The sequence below is a fragment of the Myotis daubentonii genome, chromosome 10, assembly GCF_963259705.1.
Source record: "Myotis daubentonii chromosome 10, mMyoDau2.1, whole genome shotgun sequence".
NCBI classification, from domain to species: Eukaryota; Metazoa; Chordata; class Mammalia; order Chiroptera; family Vespertilionidae; genus Myotis; species Myotis daubentonii.
In genome coordinates, this window is record NC_081849.1 from 61,447,020 (window position 1) to 61,471,093 (window position 24,074).

The following is a 24,074-nucleotide window of genomic DNA, read 5'->3' on the forward strand; positions in this document are numbered from 1 at the left end:
CCATTTCAGAGTCAGTCTAACATTTTTATAGCTTCCATTTGTAACATCTCAGAAAGGGAAGCTAGAGTGACCCCCATACTGCCTAGGAACCAGGGAGCAGGTGCTAAAAGCATGGGCATGAGAGTCAGATAGACAAGCACTCACATCCTGAACACTCCACGCACTTGTATGTCCCTGGACAGGCTACCTGACTTCAGTTTCCTCACTTACAAAATAGGAAAAATAGTAGTAACTGTCTTACAGGATTCATCTGAAGATGAAATAATGAATATAGAGCAGTGGTTCCCAACGTGGGGCACATGCCCCACGGGGGGGCAATTTTATTTTTAAGGGGACAATTCGAGAATGAGTTGTGAACAGTGAATTTTTGTATTTCTTATGGTTCTAGGGGCCTCATGCACAGTATATAAATACATATTGTGACATGTTATGCATTTCAGTACTCTAATATATGTTTTGAAACTTTATTTTCTATTTTTTCATATCACTTCATATTATTATTTTTAAAAATAATTTTAGTGATTTCTTCCTCAGTACTTCAACTGTCCTTTCATTCTTTTATTTTTCTCTTTCATGGATGCCATGTTCTTTGGAAGCTTGTTCAGACCAAGTCAATGACCTTTTAGGCTTCCTCCACATGAATAGGAGTTCATTTTTTTAATAATTACAATTATATGTCACAGGGGGGCATCAGGATTTTAGAGATGCTTAGGTGGGGCATGGCCAAAAAAAGGTTGGGAACCACTGAAATAGAGCATTTAGCATAGTTCCTGACATAAAATGTGTTCTCTACAATCAAACTTTCCATTAGCCCAGTGTCTCATTAGTATTCTGATACTTATTTTTTCTAAAAGCCTATATTAACTGTTCAGTGTTGTCTTTTTTTTTCATTTTGTTAATTCTCACCAGGAGGATATTTTCTCCATTGATTTTGAGAGAGAATGGAAGGGAGAAAGGAGGAGAAGAAGAGAGAGAAACATCAACGTGAGCGAGACACATTGGTGATTGGTTGCCTCCCGCATGTGCCGTGACCTGGGCTAGGGATTGAACCCAGTATGTGCCCTTGATCAGGAATGGAACCCGAGAGCCCTCGTGCTGGGGCCGACAGTTTAATCACTGAGCCACACCAGCCAAGGCTAACTGTTCTTTTTAACAAGGGTAATTGATCTTTGTTATGGGTGTAGGTATTTCTCCTAGAACCCATGAGATGAGGATAATACTACTTGCCCAGCTAACTGAAAGAGTCAGCAGTTTGGGAATACATTCTAAAAACTAAATATGTGAAAGTTATTAACTGGAATTGTTAATCTGCAATACACCATAGTTAAGTAAGCTTGTTATTAATGATGTGGACAGTTCTGAGTTGCACACGCAGTATGTCTGGCCCTCAATATTTATTACCTGAGTTGCACACGCAGTATGTCTGGCCCTCAGTATCTATTACCTGAGTTGCACACGCAGTATGTCTGGCCCTCAGTATCTATTACCTGAGTTGCACACGCAGTATGTCTGGCCCTCAGTATTTATTACCTGAGTTGCACACGCAGTATGTCTGGCCCTCAGTATTTATTACCTGAGTTGCACACGCAGTATGTCTGGCCCTCAATATTTATTACCTGAGTTGCACACGCAGTATGTCTGGCCCTCAGTATTTATTACCTGAGTTGCACACGCAGTATGTCTGGCCCTCAATATTTATTACCTGAGTTGCACACGCAGTATGTCTGGCCCTCAGTATTTATTACCTGAGTTGCACACGCAGTATGTCTGGCCCTCAGTATTTATTACCTGAGTTGCACACGCAGTATGTCCTTGGTTTTTGTTTCCCCACAATGCCCCCATGTCAGAATGCCATATCATGACAAGTCTTTTTTCACAAACCTTCTCTAAAACGAGTTAATTTTAATTCATTTTAATCATATAGTGACTCAGTATCTTCATGTGTTTTATATTTTAATATCACTTGAGGATATTTTTTCCATTGATTTTTAGAAAGAGTAGAAGGGAGGAAGGGAGAGAAGAGAGAAGGTAGGATGGAGGGTGAAGAAAACATTTGGATGTGAGAGACACATCAATTGGTTGCCTCCCACGTGCACCGAAACCAGGGCTGGGGATTGAACCTGCAACCCAGGTACAAGCCCTTGACTGGGAATCAAACCCAAGACCCTTCGGTGTACAAGCTGATGCTCTAACCACTGAATACACCAGCCAGGGCTATGACTGGTGTTTTAATTTGCCAAATGCTGCTTCTAGATTATTTTCCTAAATGTCTGTTGAGCTCTTTCTTAGGAAAGTCACGACTTGGGTAGTGAATAAGATATGAGTTACTATTTTATTCTCAACTCAAGTCAAGTCATGTTTATTTCTAATTTAGATCACCTACTAATATAGCAATAATTAAATTAGGTGCAGCACAGTGTAGCTGGCAAGGCAGGGACTTCTGAGATTTGAATATTAAGTCAGTCATTTAATAGCTGATTTCACTTTAAGCAATTTATTTTACCTTTCTGAATTTGCAGCTGAGAAATGGGACCAGAACAGCTACCTTTTAAAGGAGATGGTCATCTTAAAGAGCAAAGAACAGTCCCCAGACACAGTAAATGTTCTTAACGTGAGAATAATTTAACAACAGAACGAAACAGCATCCACTTACAGTTCACAGATGCCAGCTCTGGTGCGAATGACAGGCACAAGCTGCAGTAACATTTTGACACCATTTTGCCATTCTTCTTCTCGTTCGAATTCACAGTATAGATAGCTACATTCATCAGATGAAAACTGATAGAAAACGTAAGTGTCCTGAAAGTATAAATGCTGGTCCACTGTTGGAAAGATAAAAAGGTGTGGATCAGTTTTTTAAAGTATATTATTTAGAGAGTCATAAACCCAATACTAAGCTGAAAGCATCACTAAGTACTATTCGCCAGGGGTGGGACTACAATCACACAGTCTAAATCTGTTCGTGTTCACAATTCTAGTGAATTCAAAAGGATTTACTGACCAATCTATTTTTATTATTTGAAGCTTTGACCAGCATATTCACACATATTTGATCACTTTTCTGCTTTAGGGACAGGTAAAATCTATAGTTATTCAAAGATAGTGAGGAGACATTTCTTTAGAGTCCCAAAGTAGACTGAGATATGTAATTACTTTAGGGGGACACAAGTACACCATGGTGGCAAGTTCTAGATCAGTGGTTCTCAACCAGGGTGACTGTGCCCTCCCCAGGGAACACTTGGCAATGTCTAGAGATGTTCTTGGTTGTCACAGCTAGGGGGTGCTACTGACATCTAGTGGGTGGAAGAAAGAGTTGCTGCTACACATTCTACAATGTATGGGCCAGCCCCTTACAACTAAGAACTATCTAGCCCAAAATGTTAACACTATCAAGGTTGGTAAACACCATTTTAAAGGAATCAGAACTGGAGACTTTTCCAAAAAATATTAACACAAAATGTTTTGTGGAATCTCTCAAGCAAGTTGATAACATTGCTCAAAGGTAGCTAACTGGTTTTCTAAATAAGAGAAGCAGGTGTTAGGTATTACTAACTCACTAAGATTATACCTCTTTCCCCATCTGAACCACTCTTCCACAGTGGGACTTGGGTTATGCCTTTCTGAAGCTTACTAAGTTCTCTGGCCCTCAATATTTATTACCTAGAGCCGTGGTCGGCAAACCGCGGCTCGCAAGCCACATGCGGCTCTTTGGCCCCCTGAGTGTGGCTCTTCCACAAAATACCACGTGCGGGCATGCACGTACAGTGCGATTGAAACTGTAGCCCATGCGCAGAAGTGGGTATTTTGTGGAAGAGCCACACTCAGGGGGGCAAAGAGCCACATGTGGCTCGCGAGCCGCGGTTTGCCGAGCCGCAGTTTGCCGACCACTGACCTAGAGGGGAAAAAGGGGGGGAGGGGACTTTACAGTCACCAACCAGCATCTCTGTGAAAGAGCTAAAAAAAAAATCAGATTGCATCACTCCTATTCGCCAAAACCCTGGGCTCAACAACAACAAAAAAGAGATATCAACTATCTTTTTAGTATCTAGTTAACAGCAATTTTCTGTTCTGTTTAAACAGCTAATTTTTATAGGTCATATCTCTAACTGTTCATGATTACTTAGTCAATCAAAATGGCATACACATTCCACTCATAAAATCAGTCTCTGATGATAATTCTAAGTACAGCAAGATAAAATCACACATTTAGGGCAACTAAAAATGTCACTGATTAAAAAAAAAATTGTGAGCAGCATTTAGAGTAGAGAAGGGAGGGGGGTAAGCAAACAGCCCTTATAGGCAGATGTCTATGAATCAGCAGGTACCTAATTATTTTCACAAAAGGTGTGAGAGAAATAACAATCAAAAGATGACCTATCATTTTTATGTATAAAATAAGACAGAATGCAAATATTTATCTGAAAAACCAATGTCCATCCAGATAACTAGAATATCAAGTATATTTTGGTCTGGTCACTTAATAAAATAATGATTCTGTGCCTTCCAAGCATGTCCTACTAACCTGATGATAGAATCCCCATGTCCAGTAGGAGCTGCCAGACCCCTATGGCCGTGGATCTGCACTGGACGAAAGGACAGTGTTCCAGAAGCCAGTCGACCAGTTCTGACCCAACACAGCTTCGCCTGCATAAAACAAAGCCGTTCACATGAGACATCGTGGCCACTCATTTGCCAAAAAATTGGTATTTAACAGCATCCCTCCCATGTGCTTGCTTTTTAAAACAAGTGACTCAATAATACATGACATGTACCTCTGATTCATTCCTCTTTCGGATTTTAGCTCAAATATCACTTCCTTAGAGGGACTTGGAATCAAATTCTCTTATTCTTTTTCTTCAAGTCACCTTACATTTAATAATGATACATCTTTCTGAGTGAATAATATCTGCTTTCCCCACTTAAGAATAAATTTCAGGAGACCAAGGATTATGCATAACTCACTATTAAACCCCAACAACTAGGACAGTCCAGGTACACAGTAACTTCTCAAAATACGTAAGTTTGCATAAATGAATTTAGCAGTCCTTTATAGAAAGATAGTGCTTCTGCCTCGGCAAGACAAGTACCTCAAGTTGGTGGTGATAGATTTTGGTTCCACCATTTATAGATTTTTATCTAGTCTCTTTTTCCCCCCAAATATAATATTTAATACAAGAGACAGGATATCAAACTATCTTTACTGTTTACAGTAAAGGACAACAAAGAATGTACAAATAGTGAACAAACAGCAGAGCCAGCAGACACCACATCCACACCCCAACAGCAAAACACAAAGGAAAGGCAAGACTCTGGGCAAGCAAGTGATGGTCCAGGCCACACTGTCCAGGTACCAGAACGAGGCAGAGCAGGGCCCTCAGGCAGCAGGGGTTCCATGCAGAAGGGCAGGAGAACTGAACGATTAGTAGGTACAGGCTCCAAACTGTTTCACAGAAATGAAACCACAGCCAATGCCAGGAAACAGCAGAGCACAGTCCGTGAGAACAACAAGAAGTCATCTTTGCACGGGGCCCATTTGTAACCACACTTTGAAGTCGCTCTTTGACACAAAAACATCAGCAATACTTCATCGTACTCTTTTTTATAGAGAGACCATAATTATTCATCAGAAGCAAATACTGGAAGAGATCTGAGGCCACAATACTACTGCCAAGTGAGAAATATGGGAATTGCTTTCCTCTGTATTAAAAGGGAACACCTGAAACTAATATAAAATAATATTGAATATAAACTGTAATTGAAAAAAATTTTAAAAGAAGGGGAAAAGCCAGTATCTGCTGCAGCCTGCTTTGGCCATGCACGATCAGGGGCCCTGGGCCTGGCCCTACCCCAGGGGACACTGGAGGAACAGAGCGCCCAGGCCTGTGCTACTGAGGGACTCAGTTATTTTTCTTTTCACCTTTTAAAAAGCATTCCAGTATTCCCCCTTCAACTTTACCATATTCTCACCAAACTTAAACTTGCAATATTTAGCATTGAAAGAACCCACAGGGCAGTAAGTGGACCTACAAGAAACAGTTAAGTGGAAGTTTGTCTCCCCACAATGACCCAAAACTTGCCCACAGAAGCACCCCCACTTTGGTGATGTGAGATCTCTATAATGGAATAAGCAGGGGGGAAGATCCCCATCTAAACTAAAAAGCTTCGGGGAAATGTTGTAAGAGCGGGAAAGACAAAAATGAGAGCAAAAACAAACCCCCAAAATCTTGCAACTCATTTCCGAAACAGACATGCCACTGGCTGGCCCGGTTCAGGTAAGGATTCGCCCCTGCAGCCAGTTTTGAGTGGCACCCGCAGTAAGTCAGAGAGGAAAGGAATTTTAGTGGATGTCCTGGGTTCCTGCAGTCTCCTTGGTGATCCGCACGGTCACGTGTTCCCTAGTCAACAGCAAATGCTAGGTCGATGACAAAGTTGGCTGGCCCCTCTACAGACCACATCCCAAGAGTCAGCCAGTTGCTGTGAGCCTCCTGTCGGCAGCTGGAACACATCCATGGTGTCTTCATCCTCCATCACCAACGGGGCCAAGGTGTCTGCTTCATTAATTGGCTGCCCATCAAACCGGAACCTAATCTGTCTCATTGACCAGCCCTGCAGCTCACAGTAGGCCTTCATCAGCTTGCTCAGTGGGGTGTGTCTCTTAATCTTGAACTGGACCACTGAGCCATCCTGCCCGGCCACTTTCAGATTGATGTGGTCATTCTGTCTTCACTCCCTCCTTGGGCTTCTCCTCGGATATGGCTGCGCGCGGTTGTGGGGCAGTGGGGCGGCAGGGAATCAGGCACGCTCTAGAGACTCACCGCTCTCCCGCCACAACTACTCTCTAGCACAAGCTTTGCCCCCCAAATCCTGGCTCATGGGTTGGCTGGTCCGAGGTCACGTCGCACCCTGGGCATCGAGTGTGCGCCCAGTTGGGCTGAGCTTCCCGGCTCTAGTCTCTTTTTAAATAATAGTTTCGATTTTAAGGGGAGAGGAATGGAAAAGGAGAAATATCTACATGAAAGAGAAAAATTGATCGGCTGCCTCCTGCATGCCCCTACTTAGGATTGAGTGCACAGCCTGGACATGTGCCCTGACCTGGAATTGAACCAGGATCTATCACCACCAACTTGAGGTACTTGTCTTGCCGAGGTCGCTACCTTCTGGTGCATGGGATGATGCCCAACCAGCTGAGCCCCACCGGCCAGGGCTTATCTAGTCTCTTTAATAAGAACAAAATAATTCCAAGAGAATTAGGCAAAGTTGGAACACAGTGGGTAGTAGAGAATTTTGTTTGCTACTTTTCAGAGATTAAATCCCAGAATTTGTCTCAAAGGGCAATCCATTTGACTGTGAATCTTTTTAATATAATCTAAGCAATCTAGCTAAGGAACCTAGATCATAACACCCACAAATGCAGATGTGTGTGAAGGATTCCACTAACCACACACACACACAATAATCTCTGTAATCTGTCCTAAAATATACAACTATAATCAAAGGCTGTCCAATCTTGGTGTTACAAGAAGTATCTCAATCCTTCTTTTCCACCATTATGAGCCGGTGATGAAAAACCCAAAGAAGAAAGCTTGCTGAAATGTGGATTTTCATTTGCAGAAATCTCATTGAATCCCACTCTCCCTTATGAGAAACTGTCACCAAAATGTTTTTTTTAAATGATGTATCATGTAAATGGCTATGTTCATTCTATATTTGGCACTTAAGGACCAAAAGATGTTAACTTTATTTATATTCCTAAAACAGGAAAATATTGCCTATCTCCTGTGATTGGCATAGGCACAAATAGCTAGAAATCACACAGGGACCAACAATACAAAGATATGCCGCAAGGTGCTACAGTTTCCAGAGTGAAGAAAAAAATAAGCTTTTTCTGTGGAGAGATCTGATCAAACATTCTAGCTTTTGATAATGCATCACAGTTTTTGGTACAGTGCTACAGTTTGTAAGATGCTCTAAGGCAATTAAGGCAATACCGGACATGTTTAATCGCAGGTTAGCATTAAGGCAATTAAACAGATTAACAGTCAAATAAATGGATGTGTTTTTTTAAACAAAATGAGAAAACAGATCACAACAAAACAGTTAATTAGACAATATTAACTTCTAATTCGATAGGACACCCGTCATGTGAAAGGCTCAAAGTGTTAATTAATTCCTCAACACCTCTGTCAATTAGCCAGCATCTTCAAACTAATTGCTCAAAGCACAGTTATCACTCGGATTAAACACTGTATCATTTGTAATCCTTATTCTCAGAACAGTCCAGCTCCTCTGCCTACTGTGTGGAACGTGAAAGGACACGATAGAACATTTACTGAATAAATAAAACTGTTAAATTGCAAAGGGTGGCTGGATGGATGTGTGCACATGTTTGTTCACAGGTGATGATGGCGGAGAAATTTCTCAGACGCGGACTCCTCAAAACCGTGGTTAGGCATTACCTGAGATCTGGCTAACCTGCAGATTCTTTTTTTTTCCTTTTTTAAAAATATATTTTATTGATTTTTACAGAGAGGAAGGGAGAGGAATAGAGAGTCAGAAACATCAATGAGAGAGAAACATCGATCAGCAGCCTCCTGCACACTCCCCACTGGGACATGCCCACAACCAAGGTACATGCCCTTGACCGGAATCGAACCCGGGACCCTTCAGTCTGCAAGCTGATGCTCTATCCACTGAGCCAAACTGGTTAGGCTAACCTGCAGATTCTGAGGCAGGACGGCTGGGTGGGGCCTGCGAGCCCTGGATTCTAACTGGCTCCCCAGTGATGCTGGTGGCCACAAAGCCCAACCCCCAGCTCTACCTTGTCATTGGGAAGGGCTCCCTCTGTTTGGGGGGCAGGGCTGAGTCAATATGCGAAAACATGGCACTGCCCTGGCCACGGTTAGCAAGGAGGTGAGCTGCCTCTGCCTTTAACGCAAACTCCCGACTTCTGACCAGGCCCGCAACAATCCAGTTAAAATGCCCAAATCCACAGGATTTAAGGAGAGCAGTGAGGAGGGAAACGGAGACGGTTGGAAGGGAGCAATCTGACTAGGGACAGCTGCTCTTATTCCCGGGGTATTTTCGGCGTTGTCCTGAATCCAAAACTGTTCTGAGGACATGCAGACCTAACCACAGTCGCATGTGAGGTAGGAACGTTGTGATACGGAGGTGACTAGGTACAAGGCCAATGGGATTGCTCTAACAAAGCATTCTTTTAACAATCTCTGGAGCTGAGCGTTTGCTATCTCTTAGCTTCCTTCTGTCTCTGGTTACATTTTTAGCAATTATTTCATGAGAGTGCAGACACAACTTTAATCTCAAATATACCAGTATATGGGGCGATGCTATTCAGAGACCAGCTCTGAAAGTAATTCTCATGTGGTGCATAGGGAACACTTTCCCTTAATTCACTACCAGACACACGAAAATGATGCCTTCTGGGCCACCATATTAGCACTTTGTCTTTATGCCCAGAACATGCATCAGTCCTCAGAATTTAAAAGAAGGGAGGTTCTGGCCTGACCATTGGGAATCTGAAATAGCAAAAACACATGCTCTTTTCCCATTCTATTCCCACCAGTATGTTCTAACTTGGATGGATGGTTCTTTCCATGAACCCAACTAATGTATATCTCTGCATTCTTTCTTCAATCTATATCCACAGAGGTAACATAAAGAAACAAAACAGAACAATGACAGACGTTACACATAGCCTTATGTGTAGCGAAAATGAATCCCATGAACCCTGCTGAGAGCTCAGTTGGTTAGAGCATCATCCAGATTCCCCAAGGTTGTGAGTTTGCTCTCCAGTCAGGGCTCATACAAGAATCAGCCAATGAATGAATAAATAAGTGGACAACAAATCTCTCTCTCTCTCTAGTCAATAAAAAAATTTTTTTAATGAATCCTATTAGGTCACTCACAACTAAACCCAAAGACTTTGTACAGTTCTTGTTTAAAAAAAAAAAAAATCAACGTGTCTAAGTTTAGTTAAAGAAATGACCTTTATTCTGGGAATTTTTCCTACTTTTTTTGCTGTCATTTATTCCTATTTTTTATGGTATTATGATTTCATTCCTATAAGAAAGAATAATAAAAATAAATGATAGGGTTTTTTCTTTTTGAGGCTTTCTTCTGGTATTGTTTGGTGTGGTTTAATATCTTTACTTAACATAAAAACAATAATAATATGGAAAACTAATAAAAAAAACTTTTGTTTTTCCTTTAACCTCCAGAAAATGAAAATATGGGCTCCAAACTTTCTAAGTGACCACTCTCTTGGTCCAGCTGTACTTTAAAGCAGGCCTCTAACCCACCCATTGACTCTAGCGCCTCTGCCCTATCCACTAGCCAAGGCGGAGAAATGCCATCCCTACGCCAACCTTCCCCTCCCGCTCTTCACAGCACCCAAGGGGATTCTCACTCCCACCTGGCGAGCTGAGCAATGGTTCTCTCAGCCCATTTACCTGAGAGTCCTCTCAGAGCCTCGATAAGGTCCCTGACGGGGCACCTATATTTATTGACATCACAGTGTAGGACACGCCCAATGAAATTATTCTAAACTATCCCAGCTCAGAGGAAGCAGAGGCTCTCTCAGGAACCCATCCAAACCTGGGGATGCCAGACCCTAACTTCAGAACCAGGAGCCAACTGTCAACAGACACTTAGCTAAGTTTAAAGAAGAGACAAGTCATCACCAGTGACCCAAAAGGACACTTCAACTAACTGACCTACAGCCTATTCCTACAGCCTGTCTCTCTGTGATCATGCTTAAGATTTTAACACATTTTTTTCATAAGGAGAGTTTCTGACAAGATGTTAGAAAACTGTGTTACCTGTAAAATCCCTTGAGGTTCGCTCTGTCCTTGATCAGATCAGCTGCCTGGACAATAATGATATTCCTCAGTGCTCTTCCTGCACAAGAAGAATTCTCCCCATAAATCTAAGTGGAAAAAACAAACATTCCCTATAAATGTAGAACAATCATGCCATAATTTGTGAGCATACTATATATATAAAAAAATGATGACCAAATCCATAAGCTTAAGACACTTATGCAGCTACAAACACAGCTACCTATTTTATTTTACTTTTGCTATTGGTTTATGCCAGTGGTCGGCAAACTGCGGCTTGGCAAACCGCGGCTCGCGAGCCACATGCGGCTCTTTGGCCCCTTGAGTGTGGCTCTTCCACAAAATACCGGCTCTTCCACAAAATACCGACTTCTGCGCTTGGGCCACAAAGTTTCAACTGCACTGTACGTGCGCGCCCGCACGTGGTATTTTGTGGAAGAGCCACACTCAAGGGGCCAAAGAGCCGCATGTGGCTCACAGGCCGCGGTTTGCCGACCACGGGTTTATGCTATAAAACTCTAATAGCTATTTTCCATATGCTAAACTGCTTTAACTATAATTAAAAGTAATATATTTTACATAAGTTTTTTTTTTTAAATATATTTTATTGATTTTTTACAGAGAGGAAGGGAGAGAGATAGAGAGTTAGAAACATCGATGAGAGAGAAACATCGATCAGCTGCCTCCTGCACATCTCCTACTGGGGATATGCCCGCAACCCAGGTACATGCCCTTGACCGGAATCGAACCTGGGACCTTTCAGTCCGCAGGCCAACGCTCTATCCACTGAGCCAAACCGGTTTCGGCTTTACATAAGTTTTTAGTGTAAAATACCCACTGTTTTTAAAAACAGAGTGTTTCTATCAATAGGGCAAATCAAAGAATATTTTTATTATGTATTAACTCTGCCATATTGATAACACATCCATGTAAAGGACTTAGAAGATAGGAAACTAATTTTTCCCTGTCTCGTGGACATCTTGTATCACAACAATTTGATAGCAGGCTGTTGTCTGCTCTGTGTTTAAGGGTCGCTCCACTGCAGAGTTCATAGTTAATTCTAAGAATTATGGTTTCATCACTTTGCCATTCCAGTGAGCAGATAAAAAATTTTTCAATCTTCTAATTTGAGAATATGAGTCTCTGGTTCTTAAAGGATGAAGGAGGGCATTCCTTAGATCCAGAGAGGCTTATGTCCTTTAATACACCTCCTTTCCCCATAGCTGGCCCCTTCCTCTGAGTGCATTGTGCCCCACTAACAAAGGAGCCGCGTGACAATGAACTGTCTTCATAAGTAAAGGCTCATGAGAATTCGTATATACAGGGGGTAGGTATTCATATCTGTTCCCTTGTTTCTGGGTGAACTCTTTCTGCACCTACAAAAAGTTGCCTCTATAAAATATAAATCTTCGCTCAAAGCAAACAAATGGATAATATGTTGGTTATAACTTAACAGGGAATGACTCAACCCCATCCTTATACTTCTTAATTTTCCTGTTATCACCTCCTAAACACAACCCTATGAGAAAGTGAGGACAGAACATGACTTATTTTTAACACATGAAAACTTAAGAAGAACGTGAACAAGTCAGATGGCAGAAACTATTACCCTAAGGGAGGTACAAGTCAGCTGACACTTGACTGGTCCTGACGTGGTACTAGTATGCAGTCCCTCAGTCATTCAGGAAAACATTTAATGATGCTGGGGATATAATCATGGAAAAAGGCCAAAAAGGTCTCTGTCCTCACAAAGCTCCCAGGCTCCTGTTGTTTTAAAAACGCAACTCTCTGTCGACTGATTCTTTAACACAACGTGATAAAGGCGTCCTCATCTTGTCTCACCAATTAGCATACGGAGATATTCTACTATTAGATAAATGTAAGTATAAATAATCCCTTGCCCGTTTCCAGTGTTAAATACCCACTATTTTTTTAAAAATACAGTGTTTCTATACAGAAAATTGAAAACATATTATGTATTAAATTCTGCCATATTGGTAATGCATTCACGCAAAGGACGTGGAAGATGGGGAAGTCCTTTTTCCTGTCTAGTGAACATCTTGAATTCTGACCCAGTTATCAGGACATCTCATCTGACTCTGGCTGTGTCACCCCAGTGAAGGAGACAGCATGATCAGGAGCACAGGGGACAGCTGTAACTAGAGAATTCTACATCAGGGTCTGCGAATCACTGTTTCAGAAAATACAGTAAGAGAGACAAGAATCGTACCTGGGAAGAAGTGTGCTCAAGGTATGGATTGGAAATTCTTCTCTGCAGAGTCTATTTTAAAAGAAAAAGGGGAAAAATTAGGACCAAGTAGAAAGAAATCGTTGCACCATCAGGGTACACAATACGCAACAGTGGGAGGCCCAGGACTTGTCCCTGCCAACAGATGAGCTTAAACCTCCAGTCACAGAACATTAATGTCCATATTCTTACTCTGTAAATACCTGGTTAACATTCACTCCAATGGGACAGTATATATCATTTAAACGGCTCCCAATCTACAGAGCCCAAGTTTAAAAAGTGCAACAGAAAGACTGGGGTGTTTTTGTACTTGTCACTTGGTTCTTCATGTGATTTTTATTCCATTTCTCCTTTCCTTCTCCTGTCCACATTCACCAGTCTAACTAAGCTTTCATCCCCAACCACCGGAACCGCTGCTGCAGCTGCATGATGGATTTCCCTGCCCTCTAGTCACCCCCTCTCAGGCCACCCTGCAAACCTCCCCGACACAAATGTCTCTAAACTGACCCCTCAACTGACAGTGGGGCTCTTACTGCTTATGTGCATCAACCCGCACCCCCGAGCCTGCCCTTCTGGGTCCACCACAGTCTGCCGCCAACCGGCAACTAGCAGTCTCTTTCCAGCTTACTACCTGGGTTCGTTTCTTGTTTGTTTGTTAATCCATTCATTTTTAGAGAGAGAGGAAGGTAGGGAGAGAGACAGAGAGAGAGAGAGAAACACTGATGTGAGAAAGACACAGCGATTTGGTTGCCTTCTGCATGCGCCCTGATCAGGGCCGGGGATCGAGCCTGCAACCCAGGTACATGCCTTGGGCCGGAATCGAACCCGGGACCTTTTAGTTCACGGGCCGACACTCTATCCACTGAGCCAAACCGGCGAGGGCACTTCCTGGGTTCTTTATTCTTCAAGAGGTACTCACAGAAGAACCTGCCACTCCAATACCTCCGCGCATGCCATTCTCCATAACAGAAAGCTCTCAATCTCCCGACACTTTCCTGAATCCCACCAGACTCCCAAGTCCAGGTTTTGTGCAGTCGCCTCGTAGGCGAAGCTCCTCCCACCCACCCGGTCCACCAGGGTTTGTCGTCTTGGGAGCTCTTTGTTTTTTGATTGTTCACATGCCAGCTCCTGGTTCTGTACTGTGGGCTGTCTCGCTGTGAGTGCCTTTGCCCCAACTAATCCATAAGCTCCTGGGGAGAGGGCTGGCCGTTCCTGCAGCTTCGCTTTCACGGCACCCAGCTCAGCAATGTTCCTTTTTCTATCCAGTTATTTGTAGATATTCGCATCTCTACATCCACTCGGTAATGCAGGAGCTAATTTTTCCCACCTAACAATCCAGTGGGCAGCACCATCACCCACGTGTGCTTAAGCACAATGGGAAATCACCATTTCCCAATTCAGGAAAAAGAACAGAGGAACTAACATTTACTGAGCTTTCAACCTATGTTTTAAAGGCTCCTTTCTCCTCTATTCCCAGGCTTGCTGTCTTTTCGGATCCCATGGTTTTTAGTCTGCCGCCTCCACTTCTTAGAATTTGCTAAATTTACAAAATATCTCCTGCCAATCATCGTTTTCCGGCATCTGAAGCTTCTACCAAAATGTAATGTAAGACAGAATTCCCCTTCCGCCTCTTCCTGCTCCACACGCCTCCCACACTACTTATCTTCTAATTAAACTAAAATAGATATATAGACGCTTTACCCAAAAATGCCAATTGGTACACCCTGCTAAAGACTTGCAATGGCTTCAAAGAAAATGACATTTATAAGGTAGAGAGGCCATTTTGAATCCCCATCCATCTCCCCCTCCTGCTCTAGTCTCACCCACTCCCAACTGTCTCTTCCCGGGGCTTCTGTCATCCGAGCCTTGGTAATGTATTCACTTAGTGAAATACTGAACAATTTAAAATTTGCATATGCACCAGATTTATAATTTGACAATGAATCATCATGATAAGTGATTTCCCCCCTCAACAGAGCGACTTTTAAAAATCAATATAGCAGGCCAGACCTGACAGTCTTTATTACTCATCTATTTGCCTGGATCAGCTCAGAAAAGCAAATACTTCCTATGATCTAGTTTTTTAAATAAAGCATTTAGAGAGAAACAAGTTCTAAAGAGCCAGTCAGGGGCACGTTCACAAAAGAAAGCAGCCGGCTTCCTTTCTCTCTGCTGCCAACCTAGGCCTGCCTGTCTCGGCCCTAGCCTTACACTCCCAGTCCCCCTCACAGCAGCGTCCCCCCTGGATGGCTGGTCTGAAAGGATTGGTAAGGTGAGTAAATAAAGCAATGGGATTCTTCCCTGCTGACTAGATAACAGCGTTAGATAAGCTGCTGGCCCACAGGGAACCCACAGAGCAACACAAGAACTGCCTTTTGCAGGACACAATGCCTAGACCTGCTGTCAGACACTCCCGCCAAGCCCTCTCTTAACGGGGCCCTGGGGAGCTTGGTTTTATCAATGTCCCTGGTCAGCAGCTCTCGAACTCCGCTGAGCTGGGGGAGCCGCAGAGCTCTCTGCAAATCTCCGCAAAGTCCTGATTTCTTACATTCAAAATAACTACATCACTACGCTCTCTTTTTTAAAGGCCACGCTATGTAAGTTGTTGCAAAAATAGCAGGTGCCGAAGACTTAACGGAAGAAGCACATGGAGGAGCAGTCCATCCGTTACTTCATTTTTAATAGGATTGTTGCATCATTTCATCAACAGAGGGCCAGCTCACAGGAACCTGAGGCTCCCTGCTCCATCACCTCACAACGTGCTCTGTCAGCATCTACCTGAGAGCGTTACAAGAACCCCCTTGACAGTGCACCCCTCTCCCTTTCAACATGCCTTCACCATCACACCTCATAAACACAATGCCCAGAAAAGATAATGATCCCCCTTATTTCCCAATTTCCTAGAATTACTTACATTAACTGTCATGAGTCTTTCATGAAAGACATGCATACACCATAGAGAGAGGACTGCTAACAGCACAAATAAAATCAGATTGTAATTCAAATGTATTTCTTCTCCTTTCCGTTTTAAGAAACCATGAAAAAGGATTTCCTAGATGATTCTAGGCAAACTGCATATTTTAAACAGGTATTAGAAAATTACAACCCTTTAATATTCGCTTCCAGAAAAAAAAAATAATGGTATAACTCAAAAGGATAATTGATTAGCAATCTGATATTACCTTCATGTTTTCTTGGAGTCAAGTGTCCACTAAAGCTAAACTCTAATAGTCTGTGAGGCTGGGTGTGAACCAAGCATGAAATTCATTCCAGTCACTAAAAATATCTTGGTAAACTATATGATAAACTTAAGGGACATTTCTTATCAGCTCTTAAAGGTCATCTTAATACACTCCTTGGATTGAGTTAAAGTAGTTAGGCTACTGAGGGGAGAGAGAAATCAAAGGAGAAAGGCTGAATCACTTCCATCACCACAGCAGTGGGACCCGCTCTATCACAAATACGCACCAACAAGAACCACCAAGTGTATTGATAACTTGAGAATTCAGTTCAGGACACCACTTTCTATCACCTTCGGCCACTGTCCTTTTGCCATTCTCAGTAGATATAAGGTAGAATAAGTATACTTGGATTTCTTACAATCCTATGAAGCCAGAAAGCTCCATAAGTACCTGGAAGGCACCTATAGTAAGAGATTATGGACTAAGACAAGAAAAGTTGTGATCTGGTAGGCGGTCTGGTGGAGTGCTAAGACGGTGGGTCCTTTTTAAGCCACAGGATACACTTACCTCTCAATCAAAACGTGGTCAAGGTTAATAGGACAGAATCCCAGCCATTATGTTGGCTTGAGAATTACATGGTCATCACAAGTTAAGCACAATGTAAACTGGAGACATGAGCCAACTGATGACATAGAAGGGCAGGACAGTTCACCACGACTCCCTTCCTGCAAGCTCTGGTCACCATTTCCCCAAGGAACCTGCTCCCAGCAGCCAGTCACAGCCACAAAGGCCATTTGTCATCATATCTTCTCAGCATAGCCTGGCCACACCAAAGTCCATGATGTTCTTGCAAGCACCTTTTCCATGGCTCTAAGTTGTGTGGAATGAAAGGGGAGGTCGCAGAAATGCTTACTGAGCACCCCCCTGGTCTTGAGCACTTTCCCATAATAGTCACTGTACCCACCTATTCACATTTTTACAGACAAGAGGCCTGAGGGTGAGAGAAATTAAGAAGTTTATTTACGGCCCCCGAGCTGGGAAGTTACAGAGCCAGGACTGAGACAAAAGCCACCACTCTCCTGTGACACGCTGCACGTCGTTAAGATAACAACAACTGGCCCCGATGGCTCGCTTGGTTGTCCCGTGCACCCACCAAAAGATGCGGGTTTGAGTCCCAGCCGGGGCACTTAGGGAAGGCAACCAGTCAATGTTCTCTCTGAAATCAATAAGGATATCCTCGGGTGAAGAGTAAAAAAAATTTTTTTTAAGTAACAAGTGGTTAAAAAAATAATAATAAATAATTAAATAAATTATTGAGTTTCTAGTATGTGCCAGAAGTTATGCTAAATGTTTGACATGCAACATATCACTTAATCCTTCAAAAACTATGAGGTCGGTACGATCATTAATCCCTTTCTGCAGACGACAAAACTAGACTTAAAGAGGCTAAGAAATTCACCCGAGTTTGCCGCTTCGGTCTATCTTTAGTTACTGCCCCATAGACGTATCTTCTAACGTAGAATGTGGTGATTTGAGAGGAACGTGACAAACGAGTGCATTTAACTGCATGAGGACGTCACAAGTGGCATCCACTAGATCTGCCTTACGAATTAGAACCACCTAGGAAACTAAAACAAGCAAACGAAACCAAACAGGTGTTCAGGTCTCACCTCAGGCCACAGAACTAGAACCTCGAGTCTAGCAGTACCTGCTGCTTTTTGCCAATCTCCCCAGGCAATTCTAACCCGGGTTTGAGGAAAAACTGTCAAAATCAGTGGATGAAATGGGCCATTTGAACCTCTCATCATCCACAACAGCCAGGAGGCTTGGAGCACCCTCAAACGTCGCCGCCTCCATCGCATTCCCGGCCGAGCTCACAGCACAGCAGAGGGATAAGTCACCTGGCCAATAACGCCGCTCTGCGGCTGAGCTTCTAAGTCTGGCTGGTGCGGAACAAAGAGCCAGTGTTCGCCACGCTGCACCTGTTGGTGCGGTTTGTGTTTTACATACCCCAGCCCAGACACAGCCCTGAGCCACGATGCCTGCACGTCCTCAGAGCAGCACGGAACCCTCACACCTCCTGAGAGGGCATTCCCTTCCCATGGCGTTCGGCTTCGTTTTTACCTCCCATTATTAAAGGACTCTTCAAGTATAAACATGTCTGCCCACTTAAAAGCTAAAGTAAAAAAACAAGGAGGGTTCTAGGAATCCCTGTGTTCCACAATCTCGCCTGCCTAGGGACATAAATCAGCAAGAAGCTGCAGATTCTTGGAAATATGGACACAACAGGTACAACCGAAACAAACCCAAAGGCGCCATCCACTTGACTGAGTCCAATCCTCGGGAAAACACCTTTCTTCTCACTGTTTTCAAAAGCAAGAAAACAGTGTTGCCTGACAGGGCGGGCTTCCTCGCTGAATGCAATCACATGAAAGCCTTTAACATTTAGGAATCAGGCACTAAAGGTGGTTCCACAGTCAGATTACCAGGTTGCCTATCTCCACCTTTCATTGGAAACTTGACTTGTATTAACACCAACCCACCAGTCAGACCTGGACTCCATGATGAGCCCTTCCCACAGCAGCCAACACGAAGAAGCTCTCACTAGCCAAATCGGGGACAACCTGAGCAGCAAAATAAAGTACTGCATTATAACTCACAGACTAAATATCCATGAGTACTTACAGGTAGAATAATTGAGTAAATAAATGTTTTCTTGAGGGGGGAAGCTCTTCCTTATGCAGTAACTCTATGACTAAATGCAATAAAAAGAGGAAAACAGAGGTCCCCATTCAGCAAACACCACAGTGCTAAATGTTGTGGACAAGAATCATCAGTGGACGCCACAATGTGTGGGAAAAGTATAATGAGATACAGGACATGGATACAGTCCAATGAGATACATGGTGTCTCCCCAGAAGATAGGAATGAGCACAGAGGAAAAAAGATTTTCAGCAGACATCACCTTAATGTGATAAAAGTTATTATCAATCATGAGGCAAGCTGACATCATTTGCCTGCTGATATGATACCCTATGGCAGGGGTCCTCAAACTATGGCCCGCGGGCCACATGCAAATACAAATATTGTATTTGTTCCCGTTTTGTTTTTTTACTTCAAAATAAGACATGTGCAGTGTGCATAGGAATTTGTTCATAGTTTTGGTTCTTTTTTTTACTATAGTCCGGCCCTCCAGCGGTCTGAGGGACAGTGAACTGGCCCCCTGTTTAAAAAGTTTGAGGACCCCTGCCCTATGGTATGTTTATCAAAATGCATACCTGAATTTAATGAGAAAACATCAGGCCATTCCACACTGAAGGTCATGCTTCTATATAACTAGATTGCACTCTGCAAAAATAGTCAAGGTTATGAGAGAGCAAAACCAAACAAAAATAAAAACCACAACAAAATGGCGGGGCAACCTCAGACTGAGAGAGACCGAAGGAAACTGACCCTGGACCAGGACAAGGACCTGAGTGGGGCAACTGGCGAAATTTGACTGAGTTCTTGTATTTGACTTTTAATGCTGGTTTTTACAACTGTACTGTGGTTATCAGGGAACCCTCTTTGTAACATGTGTACAATGTTTTAAGTCCATAATTATTTCAAAATGAAGAGTCAAACAATAAAGTAATGACCTCTTTCCTCCCCCCAAATAAATTCTCGAAAGAGCCCCACACATTCAACTATTGTTTCAAAAGACAGCACCTCCCTCCTGGGGGAATGCTGCCCGGCCTTCGGTGTGTCATTTTCTCAGGATGACCCTACTTGCTTCCTGCTCTCGCTGGCCTCCAGCACCTTCACACAAAACAGATTAATCTTCCTGGAACACTTCCTCACATATCACCTGGTTTTTTCCCTTCTTTTGTTTCTTTCTTTTTTTTTGGTTAATCTTCACCAGAGGGCATTTTTTCTTTTGATTTTTAGAGACAGTGGAAGGGACGGGGAGAGACAGAGAGAGAGAAACATCGATGCGAGGGAGCTACATCGGCTGGTTGCCTCCCGCACACGCCCCGACCTGGGCCAGGGATGGAATCTGCAACCGAGGTACATGCCCTTGACCAGAATCTAACCCGGGGCCCTTTAGTCCACAGGCCAACGCTCTAACCACTGAGCACCCAGCTAGCACTCACCTTGTTTTTAAGAAGTAAAACAGTTCTTTAAAATCAAACGCTGCCAGGCCGAGTGGCTCAGTTGGTCGAGTGTTGTCCCAAACACCAAAAAACTTGCCAGTTCGATTCCCAGTCAGGGCATATACCTAAACACCTGGGTTTCGGGTTTGATCCTGGTTGGGAGTGTACACAGAAGGCAACCAATCAATGTTTCTCTCACACATTGATAACTCTCTCTCTCATCAATAAAAATATCCACAGGTGAGAATTTCAAAAAAATATTAAAAACAAACACAGTTGCCTCCATGGTGGGCAAACTGCGGCTCGAGAGTGACATACGGCTCTTTGGCCCCTTGAGTGTGGCTCTTCCTAAGCCTTAGGAGCACCCCAATTAAGTTAATAACAATGTACCTACCTATATAGTTTAAGTTTAAAAAATTTGGCTCTCAAAAGAAATTTCGATCGTTGTACTGTTCATATTTGGCTCTGTTGACTAATGAATTTGCCGACCACTGCCCTAGCTGGTTTGGCTCAGTGGATAGAGTGTCAGCTGTGGACTGAAGAGTCCTGGGTTCAATTCCAGTCAAGAGCACATGCCCGGGTTGTGGGCTCAATCCCCAGTAGAGGGTGTGCAGGAGGCAGCCCATCAGTGATTCTCATCGTTGATGTTTCTCTCTCTCCCTCTCCCTTCCTCTCTGAAATCAATAAAAATGTATTAAAAAACAAAGAAACAAACACACAAGAACCACAATTTACCTTTCCTGAATGCTCACTGACAATGTTCCAAGTCCTTACCGGAGCAGTCAATGCCCTCACTGTCCACGTAGCCCCTGCTGCCCGTCCCTCCTACACACTCTGCGTGGCACGTAGGGTCACCCTGAGGTGTAGCCGCAAATAGTAACATGCTGAAGGCCGGGCAGCATTCCCCCAGGAGGGAGGTGCTGTCTTTTGAAACAATATTTGAATGTTGTGGGACTTTTTCAAGAATTTATTTGGGAGGCAGGTTGTCATTTTACTCTGCAAACCGTGTCATTCTCGCCCCAGGACTTGCCATGATCCCCACTCCCTGCATTTCTCCACATCTCCACACCCTGTCCTTCCTTCAGTTCATGTAAATGCTGCAAGAAGAACACCCAAGCCCTGAGACTCCCATGGTTTATCTCTTCCCCCAAACGCTCTAACACTTGTTTGCCCCTAAAATAGAAAACCTCCAAGCTCCATTGCATGTGTGTGCCACCTCTTCTCAACCAGCCTTGTCAACCCCCAGGGGCCTCAGACCTTCTGCGCATCTGGGACCTTCTACAGTGTGTCCCAGGGCTGACCTTTCTTCCAGGGTCGCACTGCCCGGTGAGTCTCAGGCCATGTGGTAAGCAGGATGCTTCCGCCTGGAAATCCATGACACCCTTTGCCACTTCGGCCACGCCACCGCCACCACCGAGCCTGTCACTTCTCAACTCGGTCTTAGGTGGTCACATGTGGAGCAAGTGTCTATAGCGAGCCTCCATGGGTTTTAGGAAACTGCGACTTTAAGAGAAACTAAATCTAATCCATAGGATATCACTTTTGGTGGAATCTAAAGAACAATGTAAATCAGGGGTGGGGAACGTTTTTCCTGCCCAGGGCCATTTGGATATTTACAACTTCATCTGCGGGCCTGTGAGGGCCAGGCCAGGGGAGCTCTGGCAGCATCCTCTCACCCCAGGTTCCTCCCGGTCGGTCCGAAGAGACCATAGGATTTTGGAGAAAGAAAACGGTCCTGCCGGCAACATTCCCAGGAGTGTCTCTTGGACAGAGGCCCTTCCGTTCACCCACAAGCCCACAGGGTTGTTCCACTTCCCATACTCGGAGTCTGGAAGGGCTCACTCAGAATCAGTAAGGCTCCTGGGGCCATGATCTGTGCCCAAGTGGGTACACGATTTCTATGGGCTTCAAAGGCAGCACCCCTCTCTAATTCTAGGGGCAGTCAATTCTCACATAAACAAAACTCTTACCTGGACACTGCCAAGTGGGAATCCTGGCATTCATCCCCAATTTATACTGTCTTTTCGTTATTACTACTTACCTTCCTTAGTGCTCCAAAATCTTTTAGTTCATAATTCATTTTAGGGTGTGAGAGGATGAGTATCAACCTTAGCGGTCTACAGTACCTCGTGTATAACTTATGAAATTCACGACACTGGCAATGCCAGGGTTACGACACAGACCCTCCACGATTAACAGTAATTCTCACAACAGGGCGGTGACCCACGGGCAGACTTTAGTGCCACGGAAGGCCATGTTTCTAGCTCCCCCACAGTTAGCTAGCGCAGGTGGGGGCTCTGTGACTGCCTCTCTAATCTGTGCAATTCCAGTTTGAAAAACCATTCTCTTGCTGGAGATAAGAATAGTGTCATCTCACTGGTCAGTATCTTACCTAGGCCTTCCTTGTTTTCTTGCTCTGATCACACATAAAACTCTCAGCTTCTCTGGCCTTCGCTTGTTTCACGAGCCCTCCCCGAGCCGGCACTTGAGTCCCACGGGCTTGTGAAACTTTACTTATCCTGGGTCACATAGCCTCCTTCCTCTCTGTACCTGTCGTTTTAAAACCAAAGGTCCGTTGAAAGCTCACATTATAGCCACGTGAGTTTCTTTCATTTCCGTTTACTTTCCTAATATATTCTAAGAGGAATACTATAGCATCAGAATTTCGTTCACATTTCTTCTTGCTGTTTCCAGAGATGGCACCCTAACAATCGCTTCTCTTAATTTCCTGAGACCAGATTCCATGAAGTGCAGGGTTCCAAACGGGGTCACTTCCTCCCCAGGCCCCGCTCTAGACCCGGCAAAGCCTGACCAGTATCAGGCGGCATTGACGCTGGCGGCTGCGCGCTTCCACTCTCCAGGGCCTGGACACGGACTTCGGTTTCCTTCTGCCTCCACTGAATCGCCTTCCTTCTAACCTTCCCACCAAACGATTTCTTCTCACCTGTCTAGACAGCCTGTCTTTTCTCTAATAAATCATCACAGACAGGCCCTTTCAGGCTGTTTTCTGCCTCCCCCACCCCCAGCTTTCTACTCTGGCACTGCTACAGTCCCAGCAAACAGAACCAGTGACCCCTTCAGCCAGAGCAAGAAATGAAGCGCACACCCACAGGTCACCATAGCAGCCTTCAGATGCTCTGGAATCCAGGGGATCTTTGGTTTCCCTCTGGAAACTCCCCTTTCACCATAGCAGCTGCCAATCCGTCCTCCTGCTCATCAGGGGCCTCCCAGTTAAGGCTCCTGGAATGCCACTAAAACTACCTGGCAGGTAGCACCCTCCTCAGGCCCCGGCTCGGCTCATCTCAGTGCTGGGAACAGTGACCTACACCCTTCCGCCTAGTGTGGTCCGTGGAGCACCTCAGCCTCCCAGAGCTCCCTGTTGCCCACCACCATTCCAGCTCCACCCAACTCCGCCCCTCCCACATCCTCGTCCAGGTACATGATGAAACATTATGCAGCCATTACAAATATTTTAAAGATCTTGTAACACGTGGAAATATTTTGGTGAAAGTGGCGGGAGCGGGGAGTTAAGTAAAACAGAAGAGGCAGTGCGAGGTCAACTCAAACAAGTAGAAAGGAATATATTCCAAAGCGTTAAGAACAATGGTCTCTGTGTGATCAGCTACTGGTAGATTTTTGGTTCTTTCCAAGCTTCCAG

The 24,074-nt window shown here is 44.1% G+C and overlaps 1 protein-coding gene and 1 pseudogene across 10 annotated transcripts in view; both read right to left on the minus strand.

The window, feature by feature from the left end:
- The window catches only part of RAPGEF5 (Rap guanine nucleotide exchange factor 5), a 203,805-nt gene that overhangs the window by 151,682 nt on the left and 28,049 nt on the right, over nucleotides 1-24,074 (minus strand). For all 10 annotated transcript variants that reach the window (XR_009454766.1, XR_009454765.1, XM_059712536.1 and 7 more), the window contains exons 2-5: nucleotides 13,084-13,134; nucleotides 10,836-10,942; nucleotides 4,523-4,644; nucleotides 2,654-2,822 (exon numbers count right to left, since the gene is read on the minus strand). Coding sequence is in view for 8 of the 10 variants with exons in the window: in XM_059712536.1 (XP_059568519.1) it covers nucleotides 2,654-2,822; nucleotides 4,523-4,644; nucleotides 10,836-10,942; nucleotides 13,084-13,134 (449 nt within the window). In the remaining 2 variants the exon portion in view is untranslated. The remainder of the gene's footprint in view (nucleotides 1-2,653; nucleotides 2,823-4,522; nucleotides 4,645-10,835; nucleotides 10,943-13,083; nucleotides 13,135-24,074) is intronic.
- On the minus strand, nucleotides 6,227-7,995 carry LOC132211287 (small ubiquitin-related modifier 3-like; annotated as a pseudogene).